Genomic DNA, 17,880 nt, shown 5'->3' on the forward strand with positions numbered 1-17,880 from the left:
TAACACTCGATGTAAACAGCAACTACTTACAGTGGGTGTACTTTAGCGAAACCGTTATACTAAGCTATTGTGAAAGAATCTGTTTTTCCAGCACTGCGAAGAAAGTTCCGAGTTTCAGGAATTACTCGCCAATACAGAAATCACCCTATTACAAACATACTTATATTCAGACGAGTTCACTAGCATTTTTCTTGGAGATTATTTGTCATAGTTCTCAAAAAATCCTAAGGTCTTTTCAAAAGTCTCTCTCCTCTTTTTCACTTAGAGAGAGGCTTGTGACATTCTTCTGGCACAAAAATACAGTAATAAAGCAAGCACAACGATAAGAATAGAAAAACGCAGGAGAGAGGAGCACTCTGTAACAAATGCCCTGCGCTGTCAGCCCCTCCTGCCCCGGATCCAACCCCTCCGCTCAGATCCAGCGGGGACGGGCGCACGCAAAGGCTCCAGTCACGCACCCCTACTGCTGCTGCGGCTGGCTTTGGGCTTTTTCGGGGGGGGGGGAGTGGGGAATTGGTAGCAGTAAACGATATTAGAAAAAACAGAGCTTTCCCAGGAATCTAGTCTTGGGTACATGCCCACGCGATAGCCGTTTCCTCTTTTTTCCCCCCCTCCCCCCCCCCTTTTTCCCAGAAAACAAGCATTGACTTGGATTTCAGCAATCAGTATGTTTACTAAAATGCGCAGTATTTTCTTACATGGAAACTAACGTTCTTGAAATAAAGGGATTCTCCGATATCCACTAAAAGGGTAAAACCCTCCACAGCGTGTTAGGAAGGCCGCGGTCTGGGACTGCTGTTACCTCCAGGGATTTCAGAGCAATTGGCTTAACTACTAAATCTGCCCACGTTCATACAAAGGCATTGAGCGAAAAGTCTGCTGAAAAACGTGCACGCTGCCGTAATAGAGGATTTAACATCATTAATACATTGCGCTTTTTGATAAAACGCAGCGAGAGCCGGCCGAGGGCAGCGGAGTTTGGAGGGGAGGGACGGCCGCGGCGGCGCACGTGTGCCCGGGTCCGGCTGCGGCCAGCGCCGGCGGCCGCAGCCCCCGCCCGGCCCGGCTCGACCCGGCCCGGCCCGGCCGCGGCACTCACCTTGGGATCGATCTTCTTGAAGGCCGGGTCATCCTCGTCCACCTCGAAGTAGATTTCCGTGGTGGTGATGGAGAGCGTCCCCTTGGCCACCACCACGGGGGCGATGAGCTGAGCCGGCGTGCTGAGCACCACGGGGCCTGCAAGACAAGGGCAGCGCCGTCAGGTGAAGGCGCCCGGCCCGGCCCGGCCCGGCCCGGCTCGGCCCGGCCCGGCCCTCCGCAAAGCCAGCGCCCAGCGATCCCCCTCGTAAGCGCTGTTTGCAACCGGCCGTCTCATTGCTCTCCCGCCCGCGGTCAGCGCTTTGAACTCTGCAGTTCGGACGCAAAAGAGTTTGGGAGCTGCAGGGCCAAGGGCTGCGAGATAAATCAACAAGGAGCAAAACTCAGAGGGGTCAGAGTGAGAAATAGCTGCCTCTCCGAAGTAGGTTCCGGGACTTCTCGTGCCCTGTTACTCCTCATTAACGCTATCGCGCTTTATGTGCGCGGGCTGCGATAGCAGTGACACGTTACCCGCCGTGTCCGTGACCGGGGACGGCGGCTTGGCGGGCGAGGGCTGGCCGCAGCCCCCGCACCAGCGAGCAGGGCGGCCCGCACCCTCCCGCCGCGGAAACCTTCCTGGGAAACCTGACGGCGTTATTTTTTAACTCCGGGTCCAAACCTCAACTCCGAAAGTATCGCAAAAGATGATTTTTTTTTGAGCTACTTGAATACCACACACACACATACAAAGGCTACCATCGTTAAGAGTATTTATGGCAAGATAATTTTTATTTCGACTTGCTGTCAGTTAATCCTTTTAAAATTACTGTAACAACACTTCACTCAAAATATATGCCTCAACAAGGCACTTGCAAGAGCACTGAAAAGATGGGGTAGGGGAAGACCTATTACAAAAGGCAGCCTTTTCCGCACAAATTGTTAGGTTTTCATCTGGAAATAACTTCTGCTTTAATGCAAAGGACACTACAGAGTATCACTTTTTGCCATCTTATCTTCAATACGAATGCAATCTACTGTTAGGTTGACAGCGTCAGCGTTTAGGAACCTCACTCGCTCTAATTAGGAAGAGATTAAAAATAAAACACACTTTTAGATTTAGCCACTAAACCCTGTAGGTTAATTTATATACACAAGCACACACACACACATACATGCGTACACAAACACACATCTGACATATAAATAATAAAAGCCTTAGTATAGAGCAACTCAGTATAACATGTAACTGACGCACCTTTTCGGAACTGGTAAACTGATCATCTCAGTGAATGTTAAAAAGATTTTGGTTGTTTTATGCAGTTAAAAATCTTCTGTACAATAATGAAGACCTTGTTCAGCTGGCAGACTGCCTGCCTGCGCTCCCAGCTGCAGTCCCCAGACACTGATCTCCCTCGGGATGAAGGCAGGGCGCGTTTGGAGGGCCCGGCATGGGCAAGGCAAGCCTTGGGTTGCAGGTCGCACCAAGGCTAACAGGCATAGAGGCAACCTTTTCTCTCCTCCTCCCCCAATATCGCTGCACTTTACTAGCAGATCTTGCAAGCAACACTTCAAATTACTCACTTAGCCCAAATTAGTCCTGTATCAGCGCATCTAACTGTCATGTTGGTAATGTTTTACTTTACTGTAACACCCAATTTGAGACTGTATTGCACAATGTTTTGTCATTTACGCTGCAAAATAAATAAAGAGGAAGGCACGGATTACTGTGTGTACAAGGGGAAGCTAAAACGCCCAGCTTCAGTGACAGCTTTCAGCAGCCCAGCGTGGCAGGCTGGATAATATTGATACAAGCTCTATTTTCTTTCATTTTATTGTTTTCCATCTCCTAATAAACCAAGGTAGCCTCTTGACCCTAGTCAGCTGATCTGCATCACATGCCCCGGGTTGCTTTGCTGCTCTCCCTGCCTCGCCTCCATCTTCCCTCCGTCCCTTTGCGGAGAGGCGAGCCGCTCCGCGCCGCGGGAAGCCCGGCTTCGGCCTCCGCCGGGCAGCCGCATCGATCCGCAACGCCGCTTTAAAGGCTCATCAATCTTCATCTAGGTCGCTCAAGTAATTATGCCCCATTCTCTTGTACGATTACAAGTGGATTTGGGTTTCTATTCCCCAGGCCCCCTCTCTTTGTGTTTACAGAAGGGGGATCTGTAGCGGCAGCGGCTCCCTGCCCTGCAGAAGCACTTGCCCTCTGAAGCAGACCATTCCCACCTCTCCTTTAACCCTTCCCCAGCAGCGCCGCGGAGAGCCGCCACTTTGCCCTCGCCCCCTTCGCCCTACGCACGGCGCCGGGCTTAGGGCCTTTGTGCGAACAGAAATCCGCCTTCAGAGGATGCGTATTGGAAACAACCCGATAGTCTATCATTTTAAGGAGGCGTTTGTGGGCTTTACTGAATCCCAGAAGGATGACCATCAATTTAATCCAATTACCTCTTTTCCCTGGTGTTGTGTGGCTAAAATATAAATAAAGTCACCAGGACTTAATGGCCAAAAGGCCAGACCCATAGTATGAAATCCTGGAGAAGACAATGGGTGCACCCGGCAAGTAGCTGCGTGGGCGTGTTAGCGAAACACGCTCACACATACGGGAGGAGGGGGCAGAGCTGCAGAAAAAGGGGGGGGGATATGGAGGGGAAGGGGATATTCACTTCTTAGCCTGTTACTAAATACAGGAGAAATCAGGGAATTCTGGCTTCCTCCTTCCCCTCCCGAGAACAGACTCGGGGCTCCCAGACCGGTACCTTGGCATCTGCCCTGGTTTCTAGTCAAATGACACCCTAGATTTGTTGCAATGTAAACATGTCAAAGGTATTAAAATGCAACGAGGAGCAAGCATTATTGTGCCTTGCAGACGACAAAACGTTTGATTGTTGTTTTTTTTCTCTTTTTTCTTTTTTCTTTTCTTTTCGCAAAGAAAAGCAGAAAGCGTTTTCCAAACACTGGCCAATTTATGGGATGATTTGGGGGGCTGGGGGTGCAAACTAAGTTTAAAAAAATCTTTATAGATTTTTTTCTCCTGAAAGCACAAAATGAAAAATATTCTGTGTTAACAGTGTATCATTTTTACACTTGTCCTTTGGAAATCTCCAATTACAACTTCCAATTCCACAGCATGTTTAAGAAGCAGTGAGTCTTTTTGTTGTAGCCTTCAGGGAGCAAACCAGCCACTGAGAGAATACGAAATTAATCCACTACAGCTATAGAGAGAGAGGATTATGTTTTAATCCCCTTTGGGAGAGTCTCTGGATTTTAAGGATCCGATATGAAAATGTTTACATAACGCATAATCAAAACACTGCAGATTTTCCATATGGCACCGAGTTCCCGGGAAGCTTTGGGTCCTCTTCCAAAACGCAATTGCTAATCTACCGCCAGGCGAGCCGGGCACACCTGACGCCGAGCAGCCGCCGGATGGACGGGCAGACCCCGAGCTCGGGCTCCCGGCGCCCCGCGGTGCCGTCTGCGCGGAGGGCTGCGCGGCCCAGGGGGACGCGGTACGTCCCGGCAGCCCCGCCGCAGCGCAGGGCAGCGGGCTCCCGCCGCCGCCCGGGCGACGAGGGGCCCCGGGACGAAGGCGGATATCGCCAAGCGCTCCCTCCGCGCGTAAAGAGCATTTGCGGATACTGAGGACACTTCCAGGTTAGCCCCGGGGGTGGGGGGGGAAAAAAAAAAAAGCGAACTTCTCGCTGCTCCATTTCGCCATGCAATTTGGGGTTTCTCGACAGGGCACACGTCTAAGGGGCTGCACTCTAACCAAGAGCATCTCTTCTGAAGAATCATTTCGTTGCCTCTTCCCGACCTCCCTGGAGCGGACCGGGCGGCCCGCAGCGAGCAGCACTGCGCTGACAGAGAAGTTCTGGCCTTAAAAACAGACCAGAACTCACTTTAGATCCACAGGTTTTGCAATCTGTTCAAATGCAGAATTTTCCACTTTGTCTGATCCCTGTGGTCGGCACCTGTGATTGACATTTCTAAAATAAACGGTACTTCACATATACATTTTAAAATAATATTTCTTTTCCAAAAGTAAATGGTTGTGGGATTGGAAGGTTCCAGTGAATAAAAGCAGAATGTAATATCTCCCTTGTCCCTCCCTCCCTCTAGTTTTTGTTAAACGGAGGCTTGAGTTCTTGTATTTTGAAGTCAGCAAAGAAAGTCAGTGCAAGTGAAAAGTTGAATCAGCTGAAAAGCTTGACGCCTAGCAAAGCAATACCAATAAAATTGTAACTCTGGTCTTAAACAAAGCCCCAAAAGAGTGATATTTTGAGCTGTTATTTCAAAATTTTCATTTTCATAAATTGTCCATTTTAATCGCTAGAGCTATAGATGTGTTATATTTATGACACTGGAAATTACACTGGAGGTATACTTGCTAAAATGATTGGGCATAATTATTCCTAAATAGGAAAAGATATATGCTTTTATATGCTAAATTATGAAAATAGGCAATTTTACCTGCTGCAGGTTTATAAGTCTAACCTCAAAAAATATTTTCGTGATTATTTATAGATGGAAAAATACTATGAGGAATAAATTATTTGAAAACATATTAAATCATACAGGCCAGTTTAATTTTACAATCTAGTCATAATCATTCTCATAAAAACATAGTGAATTTTGTCATTTTTGATTTTTAGATGACACTGCCTTAAAAGAAACAAAAACTTAATCTCTTTTTCATATACTGTTTAGCATGGAAAATACAAACCAGATTAGTTGAAGCTAATAACCTTATGATGTAAAATAGTTTGTATAAATCACAATTTGTACTTTGATATGATACTGAAGCAAGACTTTCAAATAATACAAATAATAATTAAAGATCATTCATAATCTCTCTGAAATAAGATAACTGAAATTAATCAGCACTTTAACTAACTCTAATGCCCAGTGTATCTGACATTGGCTTGCACTTAGAACGACTAGAAGTGCATATATTTGGAACAATCCACACTCAACACACGGCTTTCCCTCCACCCCACCCCACCCCCCAAAAAAAAAAAAACCCTTCAGTTTCATCACAAAATATAAATCAATGTGATACATGCAGATACAAGGATACAAGCAAAAATAGCTATAGGCACCAAAAGCTTTGGGAAAAGTGCTGTAGTTAGGAAAGCAAAAAAAAATGTCAATCAATTAGAAAACAATAATAATTATTAGAATACATGCACTGCCATGTAAACAACAAGTAAACAACTTAGATTCCTAAAAAAAATTGACAAAATTTAGCCTATTTGTTCCTGTTGTCATCATAAATCTGATGCAAAGTAGCCTTTTAAAAGCCCTGCAATAAATACATTGAACTTACATGTGGATGGTTGCCCCCCATTTGTTCTCCACTATAGCAGATACAGCAAGTAACTCCTGCTTCAAACCAAGGCTTCTACAGGGCTGTATATATATAGCTCCCTTTACAAATCACTTTCAAAAGTTTCAATAAATGGAATAATCTGAACAACTTCTTGATTCCAGATAGCAGAATCTAAGTCTAAACTTGACTACAGTCTTGTTTTTCTCCTCCCCCACTGAATAACACCCCCAACTCCTTTCCCTCATTTTCAGAGATCCCCAAGCTTACTTGGTTAGCATTTTATTCTTCCACAGTCATATGTTTCATATTGTGAGGGAGGGATTGATTTTTATTGTTTGTTTGAATGTCATTGCCAGGGTGGATAGGCCCCGTTTTCCAAAATTTTCCTTGCTTTTTCTCCCCTTTCCTCTAAAACACATATGACACTACAACTAACACCAAAGATCTACTTCAATGGTCTTTTTCAACAACAATAACTAAACAATTACCGCATCTCAGTTCTCTTAAGTAGTGCCATCAGCAGCAAACAATTATGTTTGATTAAAAAGAAAATGAAATGTAAATAAAAATAATTTTGCATATTACAACTCTGAAAGAACTAGTAAGAAGTAAATACCTATTTATGATGAGATTGGGAAAAATACTTAAAGATAACATCACCTAAGAAAAAATAATGGCATTTTCTCTCAAACATATGCATAATTTGCATACGTTTGAATAGAAGCCACACATGCACCTCCACAGGTAAATTATTACTTGAATTCCATACCTTCCTGGACTCATCAAAAGAAAAATATGGCATAGTACTTCTTTCTGAAAAAAAACATGTTTCACAGTATTCCTATGAATATAATCTCTTTACCTTGTTCAAAATATGACAGAAAGGAACCACTTAATAAAGAATAAAATAAAGAATGTGCAGAGACACGTTCAACACTATACCAAAGTCAATCTTATTAGCTACTTCCTCACTGAAGGTCCAAAGGAACAATTAGTTGTGTGTCTAACAGGCAACCTAAACCAATTTAGGATATCAATTTTTGCCTCCTTTTGCAGGTAAAGTCCAATTTCATTTTGTAGTATATATGAGAACCTCATAGGTCCTATAACTGAATGGCTTCTATGGATTTAGTAATGTTCCAGGACATTTTCAAGCTAACTGCAACCTGGCAGATGATCAGGTATTAATAATAATCAAGACTCCCCATAATGATTTACATCTGTCCAGAAATACATGAATATTTGAGATAGGCACTCCACTACTGCAATGCATACATTTACCTCTTCAAAATTAGATTCATACAGTGTGCTCTGCCTGAAGCTAATGCCTTGGAACTACTAAGTAATTTAGGCTGTTTCAGAAACTAAGAGCTTGATTGTTAAGTGGCGCACCCAGATGCGAGTGTATTATACTAATGCTTTATGACTTGCACTGGCTTCCTCCTCATTTTCCGGTGAAATTTAAGGAACTGTCTTCAACCTAGAAAACCTTAAGTGATGCCGAACATGACCACATACATGACAGTTTTTCTCTCTCAGAGAACCACTCCAGCTATTTAATCAAAAAGTAAACAGAAAAAACCCACACCTTAGAAAAGTATATCTAATGCTGGAATGCAAATATGAAAGCAGAGATAGCATCATGCTATGCAATATACACTGAAACAGGAACTCATTTTTATAAGTCAGGAACATGAGGGATCAAATCCCAATTGCAAGTCTGAGTGAACCAGACCTGACAGGTATCTTATACAGTCCAGCTTGTGTACCTTGTCATGCCAATAGAGCTCAATTGATTAGAAATGAAATGAAAGATGTGAGCCCTCAGGTTTCATTTCTTGCAGTCTCCATTCTGGAAAAGCTCTTCAGGATAAACTAAAAGTCTTACACTTCCTGAGACTGTAGTGAAGGGAACTATTATGTTCAGATAGCTTGTGATATTCTTAAGATCATTTATTTGGTTAGCTACTTGTATGTATGTGTTTCGGAAGAACAAAATAAGTTGCTGAATTAGCATATGGCTTGCCAGATATATTTATAAGAATCATCTACGATATTACAACATAATAGTTGTTATTTCTCAATTACCCCAAAATATAAAGAGCATCTCTAAACAACACTGGAACCAATAAAGATTGTTCTCTTATATAATTTTATCTTAGTGGTTGACTGCATGTTTTCGTTTTCCCACACTTAGGGAACTTCTAAAGACTCTCCCAGATAGATTCTCTGGTACCAAATACAATCAGAACTGATTCTGCAACCTCTATCATGTACGGTTTCTTTCCTTAACAACCTGATTTCCTTGTAGGAATTCAGAATACCTCTGAAATACCTATTCCTGCATTAGATTTTGTTCAAAATGGCTTCCAGGTTCAGAAGTTACACAGATAAAGACTGAAAAAGTGTGCTCACATAAATCTAGTTTCTTAGAAGGCCAAGCTGAAAATCTTCATCTAACAGGATACCAGTAAGGACTACTCAAATGCACTGGATGAGGTTGCCACTTGTAGAATTTCTGACCATTGAAACTAGGACTTAACCAAACTGTCTTCTAGACTGATTTTTAGCTTGCTTTTGTGATATCGGTATTAAAAAAAAAAGAAAAAAAAGAAAAAATCTGTCCATAGGTCAGTGAAAGTGCTTAATTTAATATAGATAGTGTTAATACAATTCTGGATATACTCCTAGATACTGTATATTCCTATATACTGCTAATCCATGTAGGTCTTACATAGATTTTGGAGAAAAGGGACTTTCATATGGAGATAACTGCATAGTGAAGGCGAAGTAAGGCCCAGAGGTATGCAGTCTCACACAATTAGCTCCTTACGCCTAGGTGTGCATTTTTGCAGTGCCATATGATACCATCCTTCCTACAGTCTCCTATGTATCAGATAGCTGGTTGGCTTGATCTTTGATCAGCTAACCAGTTGCACCTAGTGTGTGGTACTTTGGGACAAGGGAGAAACTATAGACCTATGCAGTAGGTGAGTGTGCACTTTCTAAACACCACTGTAACCTAATTCTGCAGTTTCAGAAATTTCAAAAAAAAAAAAAGAGTTTTGCAAGCTATGAAGAAAAGAAATCAGTAGTCTGGTGTGAGCGGATAGTAAGAGCACATGAAGCACTTTTCAGGGCATTTTCCACAAATACAAAGCAACAATGCTTGAACTGAATCATTTCAAAAGTTTGCAAAGTAGGAAATGCAGCTGCCATTTTAAAAGTCAAAGATGTTCAGTTTTAGAATGGGGTGTAGTAAGGTAAAAAGAGAAGAGCTCTTCAAAGCTGTGCTTAGGAGCTCTATCATATGTGACTGACAACCATCTTATAAAATTTTAAGCTATTCTGGATAGCAATGTGGAAAAAATGATTAAAATAAACACTGAGATGTCTAAAAATAGAATGTTATAGACACTGTGGGGCTTTTTTTTTGTTTTCAATGTGAAAGCCAACTACATATCAGGAGTATAACTGCTTTCAGTCTACGCCTGAGTCTATATTCTAAATTAAACTCATACAAATATGTTTTTCCTTTTTGTACTTAGACTTGAGGATCAAAATCTGAATATATAATAAGCAGAAACTATGGAAATCTGGCTGAATGGAATTTCCATGTTTGGAAGTACAAGGCTTCTGTGGTTATGTGTCTACCATAAAAAGGGAAAAAGAATCACTTCTCCCACATCCCCCCTCCTCCAAAGAAATTCCTATCTTGAGCGCTAACTTGCAAGGAAAATGGATTTTAGGGGGAGAAAGCTATTCAGGAGTGCATGTTGCATTCAGTGAATAGTTGAAATTGAAAAACTTGAAAAGCAGGGAGAAATATCAAAACATTTTGCTCTGATATTTTCTATTGAAATATTTGACATTTGGTTGTCCAACTGACGTATTTGTGTGTGCATACATACACATGTTTTCTTTAAAAAACTTAAAACAGGGAAGGCTTCAGGTACCTTAGCAACCTTCAGACAGAGAAAGATAGAGAGCGAGTGAGAAAGAAAGAAAGAGAGGGAAAGGGAAAGAGAAGGCAAAGAGAGAAAGAAAAAGGGGAAGAGAGAAAGAAAGAGAGAGAAAGAGGGTGAGAGCAAGAGAGAATAAGAAAGAAAGACGGAGAGAAAGAATAACAAAAAAAGAAAGAAAGCAAGCAAGAAAAAGGAGGAGTGAGAAAATGAAAAAGAGAGAGAGACAGAAAGAGACAGAGAATGAGAGGGAGAGAAAGAGAGAGAAAGAGAGAAAAGAAAGAAAGAAAGAATAAATACTACCTCTGACTCGGGAAGCTGCAGAGATGCAAATGGTCGGAGGCTTGGAGACAATCAGCAGAAAGCATCACTACACACTTGTTAGAGTCTTTCCCAAGCTTCCCCTGGGGCTGCTCTTTTCTGCCGACGCAGGATCCCTCCAGACCTCAGTGCCGTTCAGAGCCAACGGTGTGCGGATGGCCACCGTGGTAGAGGAGGAGAGCACACAGTGGAAGGCAGGGCTCCTGCAGCCCCGCAGGAGAGGGCTCCCTGCAGAGAGCAGTCTCCTGCAGGTGCTCCATGGAGGGAGCAGAAGCCTTGGCCAGGGCAGGTGGGAGAGAGTTCTCACACCAAGCCCTCCAGGAGCTTGAGAGGGATGAACATGATTCTTCCCCTCTTCTCTACAAACGACTGGGTAGGCTGTGGTCACTCCTGGAGACAATATAGCGGGCTATTTGGTCCTGTTTTTTGATTGATTATGTCATGCTACTCTGACAGATAATTTAACAAAACTTTTACTGGTTGGCCTCAAGAAAAATGATTGTTTTTTTCTGAAAAATCCGAAAGTTTGAAAATCTGCCTTCTCATCAGAGGCCCATGTTATTGTTCTTTACTTTCAGAAAATCCACTCTTTCTTTAAAACCAGTTGCAATGGGCATGGAAATGATCTAACATACCTTAGTAGTGTTTTGAGGGGGTTTGAGAGCATTTTGAGAAAAAAATAAAAATAAAAACAAAATATGCCCCTCCATTATTCCTTAAGAACTGTTAAGAAAAGGCTGCAAACAGCTTACCAGAGTCCACACTGGTCAACTCTAGTACAGGAAATTCAGTCTCAGATTAATATATATATATACACACACATATATATAAACACGAGTCAATTGTTTTTAAGTTTTCAGTTCCAAATACTTATTCCATGAACTTTTTGTGGCCTTAGATGCACTTCCTTGGTGTGTTAGCTAGATACAGTTTTTAGTATGGTATCTAGCCCTATGCAAGGCTTCAAAATACTATCAGACAAGTACATGAAACCTTTGTTAGATCCTGAAATAGAAAATATCCTCTAAAGGGTAAACGACCTACTCTTTCATCTGAGGTGCTGCTGTGTAGTTTTAACCATAGTTCTACACAGTAGAACTTTTGGCACTTTTCTCACCAATTTCTCATAAAGACACTATTGAACATTTTTTCAATTGGAAATTGCTCAAAATTATGGTGATTTCTAACAGTTTGTCTGAATTGAGACAGAAAGTTCATTTTGCATAGGCCACAGAACAGATGTTGATAACGTTTAGTTGCCACCAATCTTGTCTGGACTTCAAACAGATGACCTGGAAGTGAAAGGTCTTATATCTCATTAATAATACTACAGGCTGTCAAATCCCCATGACACAATGTGCTTCTTAGCACAGGGCAGTAAGTCAATAAATTCAGCACACTACTGAGAAGTCTGGAGAGAGGGCTTACCGCATTTAGTTCTCACGTTAATGTGGACTAGCTAGCAACGCTACCTTGGATGGAAGATCAGCTCTTTTTTAGCAGGTAGTAATGCTGCTTTCTAGAAGAATTTCTACTTTGAAGTTCAGGTTTGATAAAAGCTAACGCAATGCGGGGCTGCTGCTTCTCACTAAAACTTTACTGACATATATGCATTGTGGGGGGTTTTCTTCCACCTAAAGGCAGCTGTGCAGGAAGAAAGGAAGATTTTGTAGTGAAGGCTAAGGCACATTAAGACTAAGATGTATTAAAGTCAGTTAGCGCCTTACCATGGGCTTACTTGGCTGACTTCCTCAATCTCCTTGTATAATGGAATGAATAATATGTATTTATTCTTGCAAGGCTGTTGTGAGGATATATAATTCACTTACGAGGAAGTCAGATTCTGAGTTGATTGAGCCCATGCAAGTGACCAGACAGAAGTCTGCCAAAGCCTTTTGTCTTCCTTAAATACCGAAAGCCTCACATCCTCCTATCTTTGTTTCCTTTCTTCTCTTCCAGAAACTAATGTTTAGAGACTAGCGAAATATTTTGTCAGGGCTACTTTGCCTGGCTGGGCTTATACGCTAGTGCTACCAGCCATATGACAAAACAGATGATATGTGCTCTAGCTGTAGAATGCATATCTTTCAAAAATGTCATTAAGACCACATTCTGTTCTCAAATACACACAAACAATTGTTTGTCTCAAATACACACAAACAATTCAAGCCAACAGCAACTTCATGACAAAGAAAAGAGAATGTATTGCTAAAATGTAAAATTCATAAACTTTAAGTGGTTCAATATTTATTTTGCTTTCTAGGATCCGTTTCAGTGTGAAGTTTGTGCTTTGTTTTTTAGTTTGCCAAAAGAATATTAATTATCTGTTAAAACACAACCCCCTTTGGGAATGCTAGTTTATGATACTAGAACACATCCATATATTTTTCATTCTGAAAAAATCATCTACTAAGCAGAACACAAACTGTTAGCAAATTTGCATTCTCAGGCTCTTAAAAGAAAAGGTAAGTATGTAAGAGCCCTACTGCAGCATTAGAAAATCAAAAAGGAAACGCAAAGCAGAAGAGTTAGTAATATTAACTTACTACAGTGGATTTGATTGCATTACCACAGATTCATAATATATTAGAAAAATGCTACAATAGACTGGACTATCTCAATTATTAGTTCTAACAGAGATGTGACTTGCCTCTTGAAGTGAACAGTCTGGGAAGAAAAGGAGCTAAAACTGAAACAGAAAAATGTAAAATGTTTTAATATGTAAATGCTCAGACAAGAACAACAGGTTTGGATAACTCATTATACTATAAGACAGTTAAAACACTGCTTTTTTAAAAAATTTAGAAGCTAACTTAGAATTCATGATTCTAAGAACTCCATAGGAACATGAATTCTGATTTTTGTATTTTATTAAAATGCTACTTAATATAATGAAATCTGACCAACTGCCATTGCAACATATGGAATACTAATATTATATAATAAAAATATTCAGACTATGATTAGCTACAGAAATTCTCCATCCCATATGTAATTTATCAAAGTGAACTTTGATTTGTGCCACATGGCTGATGAAAAACTATACAGAGCCTCTGGAACAAAAGGTACGTACAGACAACTTTGCAAGAACAGTCTCAATCTGTTTCAAACTTTCCTTTTTTAGTTTTAACTTCACAAATCAAAATATTGTAATATTTATACTGTCTTAATTGAAAGCTTTCTAAAAACTAAGGTCTTGTTTCTTTAAAAGGTACCTTAGTTTCATGGAATGTTAAATTGTTCTAGTTAAATGTAGACAACCTTAAATCAATTTAAACCTGGTTTATAATAATTTTGTTTAATTCCAATTCTTTATTGAGACAATCCAAATCATTATAAAGCAGGTTTAAATTGATTTAAGCTTTAAAGTTAAATTGGGGACATATCTGACTATAGAAATTCCTAAGTGTCATTCCACTCTGAAAACTAACCAGATATAAATGATGATGTGATATACCATGACTTGATATATCTCACAGATTTCCAGATCACATACACTGAACGTACATAATCACTCTCCAGGATTAGATGAAGAATGACAGTCTGGATTTACTGGGGCCTGCTCTTTAGAGCCTATGCGTTCTAACTTTCTTAGGCATAAAACCCACCTTGCCCACTGTTTTTCTTGATTTCAGTTACTGGTCTCAAGTTTTAGATTCACCTTGTATATACTCAAAATCGTGTAAAATAGTGATGCTGTTCTATGTAAAATCATGCAGCAAAACAGACATCAGGTATTCAAGGATTTAGTTTTTTTCACTGATTGGTAAAATCACACATATGATACCATGCATGACTATTATCTCTCAAAATCGCTCATGCTATTCTCGCCAAAAGAATAGAATTCTTACTAAAAATGAGCAAGGGTGTAGTGGCAAAAACTACAGTTTATCTGACAGTAAAAATGAAGTGGTGCAAAGTGGGTTCTTTTTGAGAAGTTCACATTTTTGGGTATACATACAGTACCATTAACATAACACCTTGCCGCATGTACAAGTGTCTTGTCCTTCTTAGCGTTGACGGGGAATGCAAAGGCTAATTGCTGACATTCTTATGTCATATTTCCTGTCGATATTTCAAAAGTTAGTTTGTTTCAATTTCTGTAATTTCTGCTTTTGTAATATCTAAAATATTGTCCAATTTCTACAACCTACAAAAGCAAGGGACTAGAAGTACCGTAATATGTCCTGAAGGAGCAGGGGATGTCATATCCATGGTGATCTCTGGTAAGAGGATCATTGCACACAAATACTTAAGGACTCATTGAAACGTCAGTTTTTTTGCAGATGGATGTAGCTATAGGGATTGTATTGCATCTGTGTGTTCGAATGAAATGGCAGTGTTGGGGCATGTATAAGAACTGTATCCTGGACTGTGAGGACTTCCAGAAGGGACAACTTTTTTTTCTGACCACTCTGCAGTTCTAATCAATGCTTAGATGTAATTGCAGACTGTAGCCTTTAAACGATATATTTGTTTAGTTGGAAGCACTGTTCTTAGTTATAAGAAATTAGCTGAAGCTGAGTTTTCCTTTCTAGAGAAGAAAAGGATATAGATCAAAATATCACATTAATGGTCCTGCCTATCTTACTACTTTATTGACTTAAGACAACAGTGTCTCAGTGATGGTTAGCAGTTTATATGTCCACATAGTGAAAAGCCAGAAGATGGACATATTAACTAGGATATATATATACTGCTGGTTATCCCCAAATGAAAGCCCCTTCATTCCCCTCTGTAATTTAGTTTCAATCTACGAGACTAACTTCCATTTAGGCATTTTTTTCTTTTTTTAAAAAACATCCAAGTATGATTTTATCTTTGCTACACATTTCCACTATGGCATCATAAGAAAGTGCAGGAGCAAAGATAGCTATTTTGGAAATTCAATTATGCAGAAAAAATGCTGAGACTTCACAAAATTTCTCCTTAATGGAGTAATTTAATAAAGGTATCCCTAAATAAATTAATCTACAAAAATCCATACTGCATTTCACAGGTCTCATATTTTTATTTCATCTGAATGGAGATTGCATTTTCAACCTTCAACATGCCTGCCTTTCCACACTATTTCCTTAGGAAATATAATATTACTTCCATACAGAACTGTAACAGAGCTCGCTAGAACACAGGGCCAAAACTGAGACCTCACTGCATATCTTTACATGGGAAGAAAGGAACGATGAGATCCTTCATGAACACTTCTACACAGCTTCATTCCATCTTAGTCCCTGCTGAAAATAGGCAACTTTTCCCTCTTGCTGTGACAGACAGGGAGAGCTACTGCGCAGTCCCCTGGACTCCATGAGTGAGGGCAGGGGGTGCAAGAGCGCGGAAGCAGGAGTCTCTCAGCAAGCTCCAGGGCACTTGTGAACAAGTCATGAAAGTGCACAACCACACTCCGACCCACATAATGCCGAGTGCTGGAATTATTCCCCATTGCCATTTCAACCAAAAAAAAGAAACCTTCCACAGCGGGCTTACAGAATTTACAATAAAAACTAACAGGAATTAATAGAGAGCGCTTGAGGTACTGTTATTTCCCTGAAAGACTGTGCAATGGGCACATGCAGGGTAATCAATTCCCCTCGTTCATGGAAGTAAGACATCATATTAAATCTAGAACATAAAGAATCTGTTCTCAGTGTAATTGTACGCTTAGCTGTCAACATTAAGAGATTAGCTGCAAAAGTTAAGAAATAACAAGCTTAAAAGAGCTTTCGGTTCATATCTTATCTGTAAAGAAAAATATAATTACCTGCAAGGTTGTCGATCTCTTTCTCTTGGAGCAGACTAACAGCATCATCATCTCCTTCCAGCATAAGCTCAGTTTCTGCATTCTGGTTTACTACAGCTTGACTTCGGAAGGCTTTCTTTGACTTTACCACATCTTCTTCAGTGCCTAAATAAAAATTACAAATGTTGTGAATTTAGCTGAACAACGTTTTAAACAAAAAAAGTCCCACACTCAAATAGTAAAAAAAAATACAGAACAAATCATCTTTATTGAAAAAGGGAAAGAACATTTTCTAAAATTTTGTCAAGCATTAAAAAATACACAGCCTCCTTCTGCCCCTCAAAATATACCTTGAATAAAAGACAAGCTCTGTTCCACAAAGGCTCTCCTGTTTTTAATAATTCCTACTTGCTGAATGTTCTGCATTGTTCCACTAGCTTTCCACTACCAAGGAATTCAGCAGGAGTTTCTCTTGTCTTCCAGGTATTCTGCTTCTGACTGACCTCTCAGGGCTCAAACCATCTACTCTCTGAATAAAGGAGATACTTTCAGGAAATCAAAATATGCCATGATTTTGGTCTTGAAGACAGGGAGGATAGAATAGTAGAATAAGAGATGGGATAGCTCAATATACAGAAACAAGGTAAAATATGCAGGGCTTCAGAACAGAGATAAGAAAAAGGACATGCACAGTGAGTGAACTCTGTTGGGTTTTTCTTTTTTTTTTTTCCCCCCAAAGAACACAATAAAAAAGCTGATGCATGGACATGTGCCAATGATCACAAGGACTTCGCGGGAAGGATTTACCCTTTCTTCTTGCCTACAAGCAGTTTAGTTTATTCAGATAGACAGCTCCTTAAGGCAGAAGATCTTACATTTTGGGAAGGTCCTACCACTATTTTCAAAATGTATCCACTTTATATAAGAAATTAATCAGTGTGTGGTCAAAAATAATAGAATCATTAAAAAAAAACTTTTAAGAAATACAGAGATACTGTTGAAAGGCAACTGGGAGAATTGTAGGCTGACAACTATAAACAAAACTAATTCTACGTTGGTAGCTTTAACATACAGTTGTGAGATTGGTCCACTGTTTCCTAATCTTAGTTAAAGAAAGGTTACAAGTTTTATTTTCAATACAACACACTTGTAGTAGCTTCTTAGGCTGGAATGCTTTCTGTCTTTTTTCCTAAACAGGAATCTCTGCATCTTCACCTTGGACTATAATATATCCTTATTTATATGGAAAAGAAAAAGTACCACCTGCCTTATAAAAGGCTTTTTTATGTTTAGCATTCATTTTACTTGAATTAGAATCTTTTAAAATGTTCAGGTAAGAATTAACTGCACTCAGGGGGGCAATGTAAATTTTTTTTGTATAAAATCTAGACATTTTCAGTTCTGCTAACTAAGAAATAGAAATCAAATCTAATCCTCCCTGCAGGTAATTTGGAATA

The 17,880-nt window shown here is 40.2% G+C and overlaps 1 protein-coding gene across 13 annotated transcripts in view; it reads right to left on the reverse strand.

The window, feature by feature from the left end:
• Positions 1-17,880, reverse strand: part of NBEA (neurobeachin) — a 530,623-nt gene that overhangs the window by 155,633 nt on the left and 357,110 nt on the right. For all 13 annotated transcript variants that reach the window (XM_068930067.1, XM_068930069.1, XM_068930074.1 and 10 more), the window contains 2 exons: positions 16,445-16,588; positions 1,100-1,236 (listed from right to left, as the gene is read on the reverse strand). In XM_068930067.1, the coding sequence (XP_068786168.1) occupies positions 1,100-1,236; positions 16,445-16,588 (281 nt within the window). The remainder of the gene's footprint in view (positions 1-1,099; positions 1,237-16,444; positions 16,589-17,880) is intronic.

This window comes from Struthio camelus, chromosome 1, assembly GCF_040807025.1.
Source record: "Struthio camelus isolate bStrCam1 chromosome 1, bStrCam1.hap1, whole genome shotgun sequence".
Classification (NCBI taxonomy): domain Eukaryota; kingdom Metazoa; phylum Chordata; class Aves; order Struthioniformes; family Struthionidae; genus Struthio; species Struthio camelus.